This window comes from Megalopta genalis, chromosome 6, assembly GCF_051020955.1.
Source record: "Megalopta genalis isolate 19385.01 chromosome 6, iyMegGena1_principal, whole genome shotgun sequence".
Lineage (NCBI taxonomy): Eukaryota > Metazoa > Arthropoda > Insecta > Hymenoptera > Halictidae > Megalopta > Megalopta genalis.
This window is the reverse complement of record NC_135018.1, coordinates 25,199,776-25,216,773: the sequence shown is the minus strand read 5'-3', so window position 1 is coordinate 25,216,773 and position 16,998 is coordinate 25,199,776. Positions and strand designations below refer to the sequence as shown.

The window sequence follows — 16,998 nt, the reverse complement described above, 5'->3', positions numbered from 1 at the left end:
ATTTTCGCCGCGCGTGTACGTAGATCGGCCGAGGGACACCCCTGCAGAAGCATCGCGTTGAGTATCGTCTTGGTTTTGGTCCTCGTGCCCTACCGCTTCTCGTTTCTCTGTCTTATGGCGCGAGCGAACGTTCGCTCGGTTCGCCTCTCTGGGGAAGAAAAAAGGAAGAACCACGGAGCAAGAGTCTGGAACGCGGTCTCACGGACGAAAAGAAAGATAAAGGAGTGAGGGCGAGAGAGAGAGAGAGAGAGAGAGCGAGAGAGAGCGGGTGAGAGAGGGAGGGAGGGAGGAGGGAGATTGCGGTAGGAGAGTCTACGACGGAGTGGGGGCCCGAAGGATAGAGGAACGTGGTAAATGGGGCTGTAAATCTGGCGGGCAGACCCATTATAAGTTTATTACCGACTTTCCTCGACGCGCGACACTTCTTCGGCAACGAGTCGGATTCGAAACCTGTTACAACGGGGAACAGCGCGCCTCGAGTTGTGTCGGGCCCGAGGCGAGGACCCCAGACGGACGGGGAACGGGCCCGGTCCAGAGAAGGATATTAGTCATGTACGTTTATTCTGTCGGAAATGCTTAGGATATTTTATGCCGGACACCGCTGCGGTTCTGTTGTTGTTCCTCACGTTTCATCGATTTCTCTCTGACAGACGATAAAGTCACTCGCCGCTCTCGCGCCGTTGCGTCGGGCTAGTTCCCACTGGGACGGAGGAAAGAATTCGGCTTGAATGTTGTTCTGTCGATGCTTGTTCTTGAAATTTCTGTTGATATTTCAGCTGGAGATAATGAATCGAGTGCCACGCGAATTTTCGACGGTTTTTCGTGAGTGTCATTTATATGATTCCTAGCAGGGGCTGGTGCCGTTAATTCTTTCGTTTGCCCGGAGGTTACCAGCAGGACTTGTAATGACTGCCGTATATCAATGAGAAACTTTGAGATCTTTTGAGTAATAACTTTTTAAGATATCGTTAGATTGTGTTTGATGGTCAATCCACTTGTTGATTCAGCATTGATGTAAATGGCGTATTTGTAAAGGCGATTAAAGGATTCATAGCTTTAACTGTGGATCATAGAATTTTTCAAATTGTTAAACAAGGATTGGTTGATAACAGTTTACGTTTTAGGAATTCCAACCTGCTCAGTGATTCCTAAATTCCTGAACTACTAACTCTTTTTTTTTAGCAAATACAAACTATTTATCTAAGATTTATTACATCGATAACCCTTCTAGTAATTTAATGGTAAATTGAAAAAAAACCTCCTCTGTAATAATGATGGATTTGATCATTAATTAGTAGTATTTAATAGGTATCTTTTTAGGTAAGTTTTTGTGTAAATCAATTCTTACAGACTCCGTGCATATTTTAACAATCACACTATGTATTGTCTCTTTCAGCGAGTGCTTCTAAAATTATTCTAAAATCTCTCAAAATACGTTCTACAAAGTTTTTAAATTAAAATAATAAGGCGAATGTATTTCTTGTAATAGAAAAATTACCATTTCTCTATGACAGACGTATTCATGATACCCAATTAAAGGGTTAAACAAATGATTTGACGAAGGTATTTTCTAATTTAACCTACATGCTATTATTACGTGGATATTCAAGTACCTACTTCCCGTTTGCTTTACATTTCTTTTGTATCCTTAAGTAATTATAAATTTGTCATGAAACGTGACAACGTTTTTAGGATAAATGCTGAGATTTATAAATAATGTTTAATATAATATAATATATAAAAAAATATTCTAAAAATCGATAACAGAACGGACGTGTTAACATCAAGAAATATCAAGAACAATTTAAACAAAACATTTAGAGCACTCAATCTCCCTCACATTTTACATTGCTACACATAAACACGTTGCACCGATTATTTTCCATTACTCCCTGTATCGGTACAATAACGTTATTAATTACATTTATACGAACATTGTTATTTAAGGTTTAATAAATTATAATAATTCGCATACCTCGTTATTGAACATCATGGAAAATACTAACAGAAGGGTTAATTTGTGAAGATATTGATTACGAATAAACAACTCTGTTTCCTATAGAATGCTGTTCAATAGAAATACAGTATAATGCTCCCATCCCAATGATTTTCGGTGGGTCTTATAATTTCGTTCATCGGAATACTTGTAATCAGATTTTCGAGGTTGGCCGTTTGTCGATCAGCGAGCGACGCAGTTTTTCGTCCGTGCCGGATATTCGGAGGGGCCCCACCGAGCGTTTTCACGTGGAGGAAGGTGGGACGGGGCCCCGAGGGTTTAATAACACCGTGGGCCCGGGCATAACCGACCGAGACCGAGCTGAGTAGCCCCCCTCTTGGCATATATATAGCAATTAGGCCGTGGAACGTCTCTATCCCGGGCCGCGGCGGCCTTCCCAGCCATGATTAGAGGACATACGTACACGGTGGGGGCCCCGCGCCACGTCCGCTGCGAGATTAAGGCCTCCTCCACACCGCCCCCAACCCCCTCGAGCATCAACGGGGTCCGCGTCGCTTCGAATTTCGTACCGCGACAGCCTCGTAACACCGGCTGTTTATGTGCCAATGCTCTTTAACCGAAAAACGAAACCCGTTGAACACCTCAGAAACCCTCGGCTATTGCTTTCTCTGTTCTCGGTTGGCCCCGAAGAGAGCGGCCGACTCCAGGCTCGAGGGAGCTCGCCGGACTAGGTTCTTTTTGATGTCACCGTCCGATCGGGGCGATACGAGGATTTCTCGGCTCCCTCGGAGGAATTATCGATCGGATTTTCGAGCCGTCAGCTCTCGGGACTTTTGTGTCTAGAATCTTGTTGCCCGAATTGGACCTACCTGTTATCTAAATTAGTCGGATTCCCGGGAACCAATTCCAGGCTTCTTCGACTTTTAACGATTCCTTTTCGGGCGGTAAAACTGACACGAGTCAGTGTTGTTTCATTGGGGAACGTAGTAATTACTTCGGAACGTGGAACGAGTGGTTGGCGGAGGAATATAAAGTTATCGCGCTGTTATTATTGTCGTCCGCGTTTCACGAATTACTCCTCTACACCTGCCAATTAGGGGAGAGTAGCCGAAATTGAAGCGGAGCATTGTGTCATATTTAATTTGCAATTCATAGTCAATTAGTACCGCTAATAACGCTACGAATATTTTCCATCTCCAAGATCTAAATTAAGTCGGGCCACCAACGCTTGATTATTCGCAATTCATTAATGTCGTTAATAATACCGAGTACTCTTCTTTATACGAAATTGTACGCGCGACAAAGAGGGGTCAGCTCGATAGTTCAATATTCGGCGATGGAATCCCTAACTAATCTCTATCTGGGCCTAACTATCGGAGAAACTAGGAGGAGGCATCGAACGGATCATTAGACGGCAATCTAGGCTACAATTTGTAGACACGTTCAACCGGTGACAGGAGGGAACCGTCGCCGGTGTGAATTGGGTCTTAAGGCCTAGACTCTACGCACGAGGAATGGAACCCGGCCGTGGACGAATATGAGGATGAGATTAGCGCTGCGGTCGGATGGCCGAAGGAAGATGTAAATAGGCACCGCGGCAATATCTCGGGATGGTGGTGGCCGTCCGACAAAGATGTTTGCGTCAGCCACGGAAAGAAGGATACATAAATAAAAGACAGGTGGATTTTTCTGTCCGCGGCCGAGATAATCCGTATCGACCAGAACGAATCTACCGAATCCCCGTGTACCGGCTTCACGTCTTTGCCTTTGTAACCCGAAGAATTCCTCCGACCTGGGAAGATGAACGCCGCCGAACACGCCGTTCGTCCTTGCCTCTCCATTATTTTCTCACTCGTGCCTCTTCAATCTCTAATTGAAATAATTTTCTCTTAAATTCTCGCTAACATTAGGCTTCGATTGAGAGATGTTTGTTACGAGAACTTCGAAGATCTTCCATACGATGCTCTGTTGACAGTTTTATTATCTTATCGTATCTCATTGTTAACATCTTATTTTTAATAACTTATTTGTAATATCGACTATCCTACAGATATTCGCTGCTAATGCTGTACATGGCTCACGACCGCAAGCTTTCATTATCAATAATGACAACTGGATTAATCGTAGAACTGCGATGCCGTGTCACCAGATCGATATTGTTACCTTTATTCGTGTAGAGTTTTTAATAACACTGGACCTACACACATATCCCACATTATTAATTTTTAAATTGTTGACATTATGAAGACTCTTTCTTAGGAAACGATGGAACATATTCCTTTATTCAAGCTATAATAAAAATGACGAAAGACAGCAACGTATATACGTTAGTCGCTTCCAGAACATGGAAGATTTAGTATGAAACAATTTATCCGCACAACTATGAATTTATGAAAAATATATTTTTACATCGATGTTAATATTTTAATCGATAATCATATTTTATATTGCATAATTATGGAGGTAACATATTCTCCATTATTTTAGAGGATATCAATAAATAATTACTAAAGAAATTTCATAACCGACGTATTTACCAGGATATGCTAATAATTAGGCTACGAATCTTTCGTTAATCAATTTTTCATAAGTAGAATATAATTTACTGGTTTTTAATCTATCCATTGTATTAAATTTCATCTACTCGTTGTTACAAGTGTACGAAATCCGCAAGCCGGTAATTATAAATTCTGTTCGCGGAATAAAGGACGATATCATTAAAAGTTTGATTACATTGCGATGTTGATTACATTACGATCTCCGGGGTAGATTCCCCGGAATTACGTGCAAAAGTTTGGCCAAGCATTATCGATAAACTTGTCGATCGGAGAAGTCGAGTCTCTCGAGGCCCGTGTTCGGGAGGTCTTCGCGTGGGGCGAGGCCACCATGTTTCTTCGGGTCTTTTCGAGTCTCCTTTCATCTCTGTCTTGCTGGCGGGAGACCATTCGGTCTGTCCTCATCCAGACCACGGCGTGCGAGCACCGGCCACCTTGGGGCGCCCCCGGGTGGCGAACGGACCAACCTGTCTGCTTCGCACCACCTCTGCTCCAATCCTCTTGCTGTACCTCTCCCTTTCTTCTTCGTTTGCTTCTTCTTCTTCTTCGTCTCCTTCTTCTTCTTCTTCTTCTTCTTCTTCTTCTACTTCTTCTTCTCCTCTTTGCAGCACCTGACATCGTCTTTCGCCATGGACGATCCAGCGGATGCGAATTTCATCTGGATGCCTCCGAGACATCGTTGAACCACTTATACACCTCTACCATGTTCAAATGAACTCATTTTCTTTTTAAGTCCTGATGTTTTAACCTTCTTGCTTGTCCCACAGTAACACTAAGGATCTTTATGCAGTAATATTTTTATGTTATTTTGTAGTTCAAGCAATCTTCTGGTCGAATGAAAGATAGTCGTTTTCTCAAAATTCAGTATGAAAGCGGTAATTTTTCATAGAGATTTACAATGTAGTGTACAGTTAATAAACATAAGTACCGGTTAATCCTAACGGGAGCTTGTTATAGATAAATAGCGCTTTGAACACTTCTACTCGCACGTCGGTTGTTGTATATAGACGACGCAATTTCTTGATCTTTCAAACTTCAAAATCATTTGTCACTAAATCTTGTCTCGAGCATACCAGTCGACGTGTTAAATAAAACTTAGATATCCAAGAAAACCGCATAATCAGTTTACCGCGAAGGCTCCGGTAGACCATACGTCAGAGGACACGATTTCATACCTGAACACCATTTGTCCATCTCGATCGACGCAAGTCTCGCCGAGAACATGGACCGGTCACCAGATAACGTCCCTAATGATACCAACTTATCATAGTGAATGAAGAAGAGGCGTGCCTCTTAATTTTCCCACGGTTCTATAGCCGAGTACCTTTTCCCGAGTACCACGCAAATTAATCTTCCTTGGTAACGAAACTGTCGCTAGAAGATGTTGCTTAATCTCATGACGATTCAATTAGCGAAGGGACGGCCTGTTACATCGAAAAGTGTAATCATCGTGTCAGAGGAGCTCGCCGCGAGTGGCCAATAAAATTCGGCGCGGCTCGAGGCGGCGGTTTGTAGAAAAATCCAGTCGATACCGCTTTTCGTTGACCAGGATCGTTCGAGAGATCCCAGGTCACGTTGGTGCCGTCTACCGCTGTCGAAATCCCAGGAAACGAGGAACAAATTATCTCGTCAGACAGACGCACACACCGGTTTAAAGCGACGAGATCGCTCGTTGGCTTGCTGTAGGAGGGGGTACCGGGGCCCGTTGCCCCACTCCGCGTCCGCTCCCGCCGGCATTAGTTTCGTCACGTGACTGTACGCCCTTCCATTGGGCCTGACGCCCCTCTGTCCCGGCTGCCGGGCACCTACCGGGCCCCTCTCTCCCTCCGTAACTAGCTGACCCAGCGCCTAGCGCCCCGCGTGTCGGCACAGGCGGCTCCTTTCTTACCTGATGAGCGCGTACGAACGCACACGCACGACTTCGAGGGGAGCGCCGTCACGCCAACGACGTGTAGAAGAGGATGATGAGGGTAAGGTGGAGGGAAGGATGACGGTTAATGAGCTAGAACCACGGGGGAGCTATTCGGGGCCCCGAGGCACCTCCACCTTTCTGGGAAGTCACGAATTGCAGCCTCGCGTCGCCTCTCCTCTCCTTTACTCTCTTTTACTCTCGTTTACTCTCCTTCACTCTCCTTTCCTCGCCGACCGGTACCGGGTTCCGTTTCTCGCGTGAAACCTCTGCTCGCTTTTATGAGCGGCCTCGACTACCGAGAGTCCGGGCCAGACGCTTTCCAGAGATGTACGAGCTGATGACGATGGCTCGTTGAAGAGGTCGAGGATCGAACCGATTAACGATAATGAATTTCAGCTCCGCTCGTTTGTACTCACGAGAACCTGATGGGTCCACCTTGGGGGTTGCTCCACACCGCGCAATGTTTATGATCCAGCGGAGGGAAGCAACGACTCGGAAACCACGGTGTTCCGTCCAACTCGCTCATTTGGTCAGTAGCTTCTGTTAATCTGGCAGAACTTAGTGGAAGCTGCTCAGTTTTACGTCCTATTCATTCGTCGAAGCTCTGGTCCGAGTAATGCGAACAACTGTGAAACCGAATGGTATCTCTCAGAAATTTCTGGATAAAGTATCATTCTTAACGTATAACTTACTGACCGATAAGTGATTTGCATATGGTGCCGTATAAATGTGGCACGATACAATTAATTTAGATTTTATGTCACATTTTATCAAAACATTCGTTGTATGTATTGCACACAAACGTGAAAGTAATACGCGTCAGAAGAATCGGTGTAATGGTAATATTCTATGTATATCAGGATTGTCCGAGTCGATTAAGTTGTGCTACAGGGTAACTATGTTATGAGAAATGATCGAATGTACTTAACATTTTGAGTGAGTCTTCCTGGGAAACGTTTATGCAATAATGATTCGAATCTGCGAAATGCCCGAAGTTGAAAACAGTACTTGGTAACATTTTTATTTCACTAAACAAATTACTTTATTCTTATGAAACGTTTGAAGTTGCCCGATTAGCTGTAAAAGCGTTAAAAACCTCGACGAACATGGAACTTTGGCGTCTATAAAACGCTTTCCCAACTTACTAGACCCAGCGTTTTCTGCATTTCATTCGATCGTAACTTTTAATTGGAGCAATCGAGTACGTTTCCTTAAGAAATCGTAGTTCGGGTGGCTATGGAAACGTGCCGAGGGCTCATGGTCGAGCAAGGACGCCGAAAGATCAAAGCGGACCCGAAGAATAATCCTCATGATAGTCCAGTACCTGGGACGGAACAAAAGGAGGTAGTACTACGGTTTGGCGAAGAGACGCGGATGGAAGAAAGAAGAAGGTGCCCTGGACCAGGGGCAGAAAGAGACGCGAGCGCGATGGAGCAATAGTGGGGCCCACCTGACCAACAGGTACCTGGTAGGGCCCCCCATAAGGAGTCTCATCATTGACCCGGCCCACTCTCCCACCACTCGTGCTCGGCTAAAGGGTTCCAAGTCCTCCCTTTCCCGCAGTCAGCACCCTGCATCTTGCAGTCAGGATGGCTTTCAGGAGGCCCTGGTCGCTGATAATCAATCGTTTTTTACTTCTAATTAAGTCATCCCCGTCGCAGAATTTATTGGCGGATGCTCATTACCATATTTGGCGCAATCTCGCTTGTTACCTCAAAAAACTTCGTTGCTTTTAGCGATGATGAACCAAAAAGAATTTCTGAAATTGGCAGACTTTTAAGTTTATGGTGGTCATCAATTAAGTAGTATTAGGATGCGCGCAGACCCGCGTGTACAGAGCGTTACATCAACGCCGGCTCAACCTGCAATCGATTTTTCGTGAAAAAATGAAGATTTTGCATTTGATAATTTGTTCCCAGGACAAACTAACTATTGGCTATTGAAGTGTATGTTAATAAAATAAGGTTAATACCAATCGACAAACTGCATTTTCCTCGTACACTCAATACATTCGGATCGCGAATGAAGAAAGCTTGTGCAACTATTAATTTAGTATTGTCGAACTACCACGATGCGAAACTGTCTACGAACTACCTCGTAGACATTCAATATGCCGACAATACGTCGATCTGTTCTCTCTGTACATCGATTGCGCCGAAATATTGTCAATATCGACAATATAATCGCTTAAGGGCCCCTTTAACAGAAACGCAACATGTATCCTCGTTGTCGAATCAATCGAAAATTTGAAGAATATTATTTTCTCAGACCATAATTTATGGTGTTAGACGGCCAAAAATCAACGGTCATAAATTAAGGGCAACCTAAACACGGAGTCGTTGAATTATCAGATAGATGACGCGCTGCTGCGTGAGGGAAATCGGTCGGATGCGTCAAGCGTCATCGTCGTGATACATCCTATCGACGAGTGGGACGACCGATATGTCCCGCTGACACTATCGTTGCAAGGTAGCCGTCGGCGTCAGGACGTGGATCGAGACTGACGTGGAAGACTGGAAGCTCGCGCAAAACAAGGCCCAAGGATGGAACGGAAGGAGATACTGTTGGCGTCCATGGTAACAAGCGGCGTTGTTGCCAGCTCGCTTCTACTCGGATTGGGTATGTAATACGCGATCTTTTTTGTTTACACTGAATTACACGGCTACCATGAAGCGAGGCAATCGGTTTTTGCCGCGGCTGTAACAGCGGTTCAGTCAGGACGAATCGATTGGATCTGCGGATAGCTGCGTTCACCCCTCTCGTTGGGGTGGTTCAATGAAGATACGTGTCTGTGGACAATGATACCGATTGCTGTCTCGATACCCCGGAGAACCTCGGGAACTTTTTCGATTCCGGAGAACACGATCGGTACACTCGATCTTTACGCTAGAAATGGTACCTAAAAGACTCTAAATAACAACTTCGGAAGAAGTTGTTACATTATACCAATGCAAATAAGTTGAAATTCTGATGCTTCTGTTACTGACGCTTTTAAACAATATTTCATGATATCTTCAATTGTTGGTCTTCGCCCTCAAGGAGGTCTATTATAAAACACAAATCTCAATTTACAGATTTTGATCAATAATTGTATTTTTATAGTAATTGTTTCGTAAATAATAACTGTGATTTTTCTACACAGTTAGAGATAGTACTTCGAAGTATATCCTGTTAAATATAAATGTGATTCCCTCCTCTTAAGTCGGAACAAAATTCTATTCTCTTGTTAAAAGCATCCAGATAACTATAGACATGCAATAAATATAAATTATCTTTTTCTTGTAAGAAATTACGTTTGATAGTTCTAATCGTTGCAACAGTGAACAAAATTTGACGCAAGAAGTTAAGTACAAACACCACTGTCCCAACACGTATTCAGTGATATCTCAGTCAGTTAATATACAGAGGGGGATGCAGCAGGAACGTTAACGATCCCAAAGAACTGGAAAATATTCCACGGATCTACGGCAGTTCCTCCTGAAATCACTAAAAGCGACATCAACGATGGCGTTACAGATAGCATAACCGCAGCACGCCGCGCGACTGCACAAGGGTTGATTTGGGAAACCGTCCTGCCGGAAGTCACCCTCGAGATGCCGCAGCAGGCATGCTTCCTGTTACGCGTCGGGCATCGTGAAAAGGGGAAGCTGCGTCATTCAAATGAACCGTTTCCTTTAAATTGCCCATTAGGAGTCCGCGGCTGCTGGTGAGCGTCCTTTGACTCTGCACCGACGAAGAAGCGATCACGATACTAAAATACGAAATTGTATGTGCCTAAAACGATTTTCTCAAAAGCAGTTTCAGTGGTCCTCGCATCGTAAACTGGCTCAACTATCTGTACACCAAAGGATTTAAGGTACGTGTCGACGGCTACCACTGCTTTTTAATTTTAGCGTAAATAAATTTGTACTTTATTGTATAATTTAAAATGTACTTTTTAAATATCTGTCATAATAAAATAATACAAATAAATAATATAATATATAATATCTTTCAATAATTTTGTACTTTATTGTATAATATAAAATGTACTTTTTAAATGTATATCACAATAAAATAATATAAATAAATAAAATCTTTCAATAATTTTGTACTTTATTGTATAATATAAAATGTACTTTTTAAATGTATATCACAATAAAATAATATAAATAAATAATATAATATAATATATAATATGAATAAATTTGTACTTTATTGTATCATTTAAAATGTACGTTTTAAATATGTATGTCATAGTAAAATAATATAAATAAATAATATAATATATAATATATTCCAATAATTTTGTACTTTATTGTATAATTTAAAATGTACTTTTTAAACGTATATCACAATAAAATAGACCATACGATGATGACTATGTATGAAATGTAAAGAAACAAACAATATAAACAAATTTTACATCGCAGGAACTTCCTTTGCATTGCGTGTTAATAGGAAAAAATGATCGGCGATGAACCGACGCGACGTGACGATGGAACGAAAAACTGTGCACGCTGTCCTGTAAAATATTCTTTAGGTTTCATCGAAGTCATGCCGCGACTGGCATGGAACGCGAACGGCATGTCTGGTGCGAACACTGTGGTACGAATTAATGAAAGAATATTTGTCGGGTCCGAGACCGGACTGTCTGTTTCAGCCCTAACTGCCGCGGTCGATGATGAGTCGCAGCGGAATAAGGGCGGGCGCGGATTTCAGCGAGACGAGCAGTACATAAACGCGCGCGGCCCCATGGACGATCTCGTTCGGTAGCCCGGTGGCAACGGAACAAGAGCTGTCGTTTCGTGCGTTGATTGGCCGGTCGTTGGAGGATAATTAGGTCCCGGTAGGACGGAGCGAAACTGCGAACGGCGGGGGAGAAGGAGATGCCTCGAACGACCAGCCCGGACCGGCCCGGGGCCCGTTCTTGGCCCGGCAAAATCAACAAAATAATAAGCGGCCACGGGTGTTTGCGGGAGACGCGGACGTGACGCGTTCCTGCTGATGAAGAGAGACCATACCTGAGCAGGAGAGTTACGACGGGCACCAGCAACCCGACCTGAGTCGCGGGACAACCGCAACGAGCCAACGGATGGTTAATGACTCTATGCGTTTCGTCTCAGTCAGAGTCGGTCGTTACTCGGACAAGTATTGGAATTTTATGGGAAGAGATTTTTGTTAGAATGATTGGTAATTATCTAGAAAGGAGCTCTACTCAAACGAGCTAGAGATACTGCCAACGTTGTTGTTCCGAACAATTTGTTCCTATACATGTTATCGCCGTACTTGGGCTTAATTCGTGTGTTAGTATTTTTACGTCATTGTTTTACGCACATCGAAACAACCAGCTTTTAGTATTACACTTGATGTGTTTCTAGATACGTATAAGAAGGTGATACGAGTTTATCAAAACTTTTTAATTTAGTTTACTCGCTAAATAGTTATGTAAAGTCTTTTTTACGAAATATTTAGAACGCGAAATCTATATTACCCGCACTTGAAGAGTTACAGTATAAGTAAGTATTATAATGCTTGCCATGTTGGTTTAAACTTTTCTATAACTTTCTAACAATGCTAGACAGAGCATTTTATAGTTGATGATAGGACACGAAGATTTGTTGTTTTATTAAGAGTCTCACTTGATATTATCAAATAAGTAGTTAAACAGATATGAACGATAGATTGATCGTGTCGCGAGCCACTGAAATTCGTTGAAGTGCAACTCACTGAAATAGTAGGCCCATACGGGGACGAGACTTCTGTGCTTAGGGTCCTCAGTTGTCGCGCACATGTTCGAACGACCGCGCCGAAACACGAAACCGCCAAGGAACGAAAACGCGAGAAAAGTCAAGACACGTTGACAGTAGGCGGTTCGCTTCCAGTTTCCAAGAGATCTGTGTCGATGTAGTCCAGGTTTCTCCGTGCTTTCTCCGGTCACGCTGAAAGAAGGTCCTTGAAGAAAAAAAAATATTTGACCGCGTGCCATCGTAAAACTTTGTGCGTGCCGGAAGTCAAGCTCTCGAGAGGGTATATCCGTGTCTATTGTCTGAGAAAATTTGCACTTTCGTCACACGGGTGTCGGAAATGCTGCTTTAACGCGATGACAAATATTTAGTTTGTGGTTATATGTATAATACAATATTTTATTGTGTACGTAGGAAAATTAATAATGAAGTAATTCACTTATTTATCGGACTAAAAATCCTGCCGCAGAATAACTCCTTTCTGCAGGAGATGAAGCAAGTATTACACAATTACATAAAAATTATTATTTCAGGATGAAAAATATCACAAAGATAACCTACAAGTATGATTCACAGAAACAAGAATAAATTGTAAAAGGCCGAAGATCAAATGAAACTTTTATGATTAAATCGTTCCTTTTCTGCTTTAAATTAACTTCGTTCATTTGTACTTTAACTCTGTTGTAAGAATTCAAGTTTAACAATTACTATATTATATTGGATCAATAAATGTCTTGGAGGAACATGCTGTTTTGATCGTATATAATACTTGTTTAATTAGTGTTGATGAATAAATATAAAGCAGAATAAATGTAGAAGAAGAGCGTGATTTTTACTTTATTTCATTTTTAATACATCCACGAAAATAAAAATTTCCAATTTACAAACGATTGTAGGAAGTAATTTCAATGATAGAAAAATGTCAAAGTGAGGTCTTTATAAAATATATTTATAATCTCCTTAAAGTAGATAGCTTAAAGATTAATTAAGAAGAAACGTTAATATTTATAAGCGTAGTAATTTAGTCAAATTATGAGCATTTATAAAGAAAGGAACATGTAATAGTCGCGACACCTGTCGAATATGATATGGAAAGTTGTGTTTAATTACCGCACGGCTGCTTGTTAATCGCGATCCAGCGTAATCTTACTTCTCTTCCGCTTTGGCAGCTATGCGATATGCATCTGACAAGACCAAGAGATTATTAAAGAAGAGAAGTTACATTTAATTATACCCGCACCCCAGAACTCCAACCATAAATATTAATATTTTTTAATAATACCTTAAAGAAGCTCGATTCAAAGACGCGCAATATAGAAGGAATTACGAAGGTATTAAATACAAAGCTGAATAACATTATTTAAAGCAGTTCTAAAACTGATGGTCTTTTTAATAATACACCGAATTTTATAGCAACATTTCCGGGATAGAAAAGATTATCGAAAACTTACAGTTATTTCATTTATAATCAAATTCGATCCGAGCGTAAAATGGAAGATTGCCAACATATTATTTTGTTTGATCTAAAACAAGGCGTCACCATATTTACACCAAGGCATATTAACACTTCGACTGCAACGCTGCAACCTCAAAAATATCACAAAGTTAAATTCGATTTAATCAAATTAATATTGATAAGTCAAGTCGTATGTGACTGCAATTACTTTCTCAATATTTTCACGCTTGCGAATCCTAATAAAAATAGAAAGACATAATAAATAGGTGTAAAAATTAATTTTCGAAACTGAGCAAATAATTTCGTTAAGCACATTTGTGTAACGCGACAGTCACAATGATAAAACAGCCTTTAAACTTAGGGTTGAAAATCATCCAATTATGTATGTACCTTGAGGTTATTGGCACTGTTCGAGAAAAACGCTGGTCGAAGAGATTTCGAACTTGAACAAAGTCGTTTTAGATGTATCGCAGGAACGGTTTTAATTGATTGAGAAAGCGCGACTGGAGCGAACGGTAGTCGTCGATAGAATGACATGTTGGCTGTCCGTGTACAGCATAGAGCACCCGTCGCGCGAGTCAGGAACGAAAAACAGTCCAATGACGATTTTTGAAATGTGCAACGGTAATAGCCCAACCAAAAAGTTTGCGCTCGCGAAACGACACGGCGCAGAAATCGCAGACGACAGGAATTCACAAACTGCACTCGAGGCTATTTTAACTGTAAATATAAAATCATTTTTCTCACTTATAGTATTTTTTATTTTATATGATAAAATGCATTTTATGCATATGAAATTGATTCTTGGGACTCACACAACAGTTACACTCTTAACAAATTTTTCAAATCTAAACTTTGTTAATATAAAAATCATCTTAAAACGTGGTGTAACAAATTTTAGTGGTGCCTCTGAGTCACCACTCGAGTGCAAAGGGTTAAAATCGCAATTTCGAACCAAGAACCGAAAAATGGAACATCGCTCCAAGACGAGAAAGATCAGCACCCTAGAGCCACGTTCTCTATCACCGCTCCCTGAAGCAGTGCCGTCGCGGTTGCCAAAAAAATATTTTGACGTAGCGCCATTCAAGTCCTCCCCGCGGTGCCCCGAAAGCATCTCTCAGCCGATTCGGCGGGCGTAAACACATACTGGACCCACTAATCGTCTCCATCATCGTGGACACGGGCCGTCTATACATCCTTGATGGATAGTTTCTCCCCCTGGAATAGTTTTATCTTTCCCCGTGCGTCACCCACGCAATCCCTACCCCGACGATCTCTCAGTCCGCCTCGTACGCCTTCGAGAGACCGAACGGACGGGAGGAAGGAGCCGAAAGGAGCGAAGGTGGGAGTCAGGGACGGCTGGTGCTAGTTGAGTTGTCGAACTGACACGCGTTCTCTGTCCCGTTCCAACGCAGGCCGTCGGAAGTCCTCCCGTTTCGACCTGGGTGCCCGCTAACTCCTTCCCTCGGCGGTCTCACTCCGCAAGTTTCTTCCCACCATTCGGACCGAGGATCCACTGGACCCTTCCGTCCTCCTCCATCTTGCTCCCAGCCACGATCCCTCTCGCTCTGTTCGCAACGGATCGCGGCAGGGGCGTACGTCCGTCACTCTCCCTCTCTTCGAGTTCGAGTTTTCCTCGGAAGACGGTCCTCGTCGCACGCACGCCCATCCGAGAACGCACGACCGCAGCCACCACCGTTCGTCGGAGCTCGTGCTGGCACTGCTGGTGGTGGTAATGGTAGTGGTAGTGGTGGTGATGGTGGTGGTGGCACCGGTGGTGGTGGTGGTGGTGGTGGACTCTCAGTACCGCCATACCCGCCAAAGCACGAGCACCGTGACAGCCCGCACACACGGCTCGCAAACGCGCATTTTTCGAACTCGCACCCCCGTCACTGGATCGGTAGCCGTCTTCCTTCTTTCTTGGTCTCATCTTGTTTCGTTCGTTCAACCCTCGACGGTGTTCCCAGTGGATGACACGCGGGGACTATCGAGTGAGGATCGCCGGTCGCTATCATCTGCGCGGGTTTCGTTTTTCTAGTGTGCAGTTCGCCGTGGAAAACAGTGATAGTGAGCCACACTGTTCGGTGGTGTCTGTCATGGTGTGACGCGAGCCGACGTAACCCTCCTCCCCCCCCAGCCAGTCAGCCGATTGTGATCGTGATCCGGAAGTGGATGACATTGTGGGAACGTCAGTGGACGGTTCCGCGGAATTCCGTTGGTTCTGACTGTTGACAACCCTTGACGGTGGACCCTTTCTGTGGTTCGATCGTGCATCGAGATCGGATGATCGCGCGGACTAGAGTCGGACGTTCCTAAACTTCGGTATTTGCGTATTCGGAGCGGTTAGCAGACTGTAGTCGCTGCTCGGACGGTTCTCGGAGCTGCGGCAGTTGGAGCGAGCCTCGAGATCAAGTGCCTTATTATCTCAGAGAAGAGAAAGCGGCGGAAGAGCTACACAGGATCGCGTCAGAATTGGTTCTCAGCGAGGCGCCGACCAGCCAGCCGACGGGAGCAGGAGTCCCATTAGAACCAACCCCGGCGTCGGTAAAGATGTTGACTTGAGAGGGCTGCAGCGCTCGCGGACACCGTCAGCTTTCCGCTGCAACTTCAGGCGATCGACGAACGTCGCTATCGGAGGAAGAGACGGATACTCGTCGAATCGAGACGAGTTGGTCTCTTCAGGGGCGGACTATGCTATCGTGGATCAAAAGTCGTTCGCATCGTCGGGCACGGGGTGTCGGACAGCAGAATCTTCCCTGATCCTAGAGGAAAAGGCAGCCGGCCCCCTGGCGCAGTACTGGGCTCTAGCTAATCGCGACAAAATGCCGGAAAAAGAGGTGGCTTATCATCAGGAAACGTTCTCCCTGCTGCCACCACCGCCACCCCCTCATCATCCACACTCGGCGTTCCACGCGGCCTTTCATCCGCACCCGCATCCGCCGCCGCCGCCGCCGTTCCACCCTCACCATGGACCTCCACCACCGCCACATCCGGCGGCTGCAGCCGCGGCAGCATGGGAGCATCACGCAGCCGCTGCGGCTGCGGCCGCCGCCGCAGCTTTCCACGCGCCACCGCCTCATCCGTAAGTTCGATTTCATTTACGCCTTATCGAGAGTCTAATTCCTTGATCACTTGTGTGTCAGCAAACAATCGATTAGTCTACTTCATTAGCTCGACGCGGAAATAATTGCGGTCTCCGTCGCATTTGTGGAAGAGCGTCGAGAGAGGACGATATCTGGATTTTATGTCTTGTTTTAGAAGCTGAAAACATTTCATTTAATTACATAGATACGTAATGAAGATCGGGAGACATTCTTCATTTTTCCCATTAGTTAAATCTTTGCGACATAATTTAGTTTGTTGAAGAACAAATTGTGTACTCTAGAACAATC

The 16,998-nt window shown here is 43.9% G+C and overlaps 1 protein-coding gene across 1 annotated transcript in view; it reads left to right on the top strand.

Moving 5' to 3' along the window:
• Positions 1-15,404: 15,404 nt before the first annotated feature.
• ci (transcriptional activator cubitus interruptus) overlaps positions 15,405-16,998 on the top strand; it is a 205,290-nt gene continuing 203,696 nt past the window's right edge. Inside the window, exon 1 of the mRNA XM_033473818.2 lies at positions 15,405-16,688. Coding sequence (XP_033329709.1) covers positions 16,429-16,688 — 260 coding nt within the window. The 5' untranslated portion in view covers positions 15,405-16,428. The remainder of the gene's footprint in view (positions 16,689-16,998) is intronic.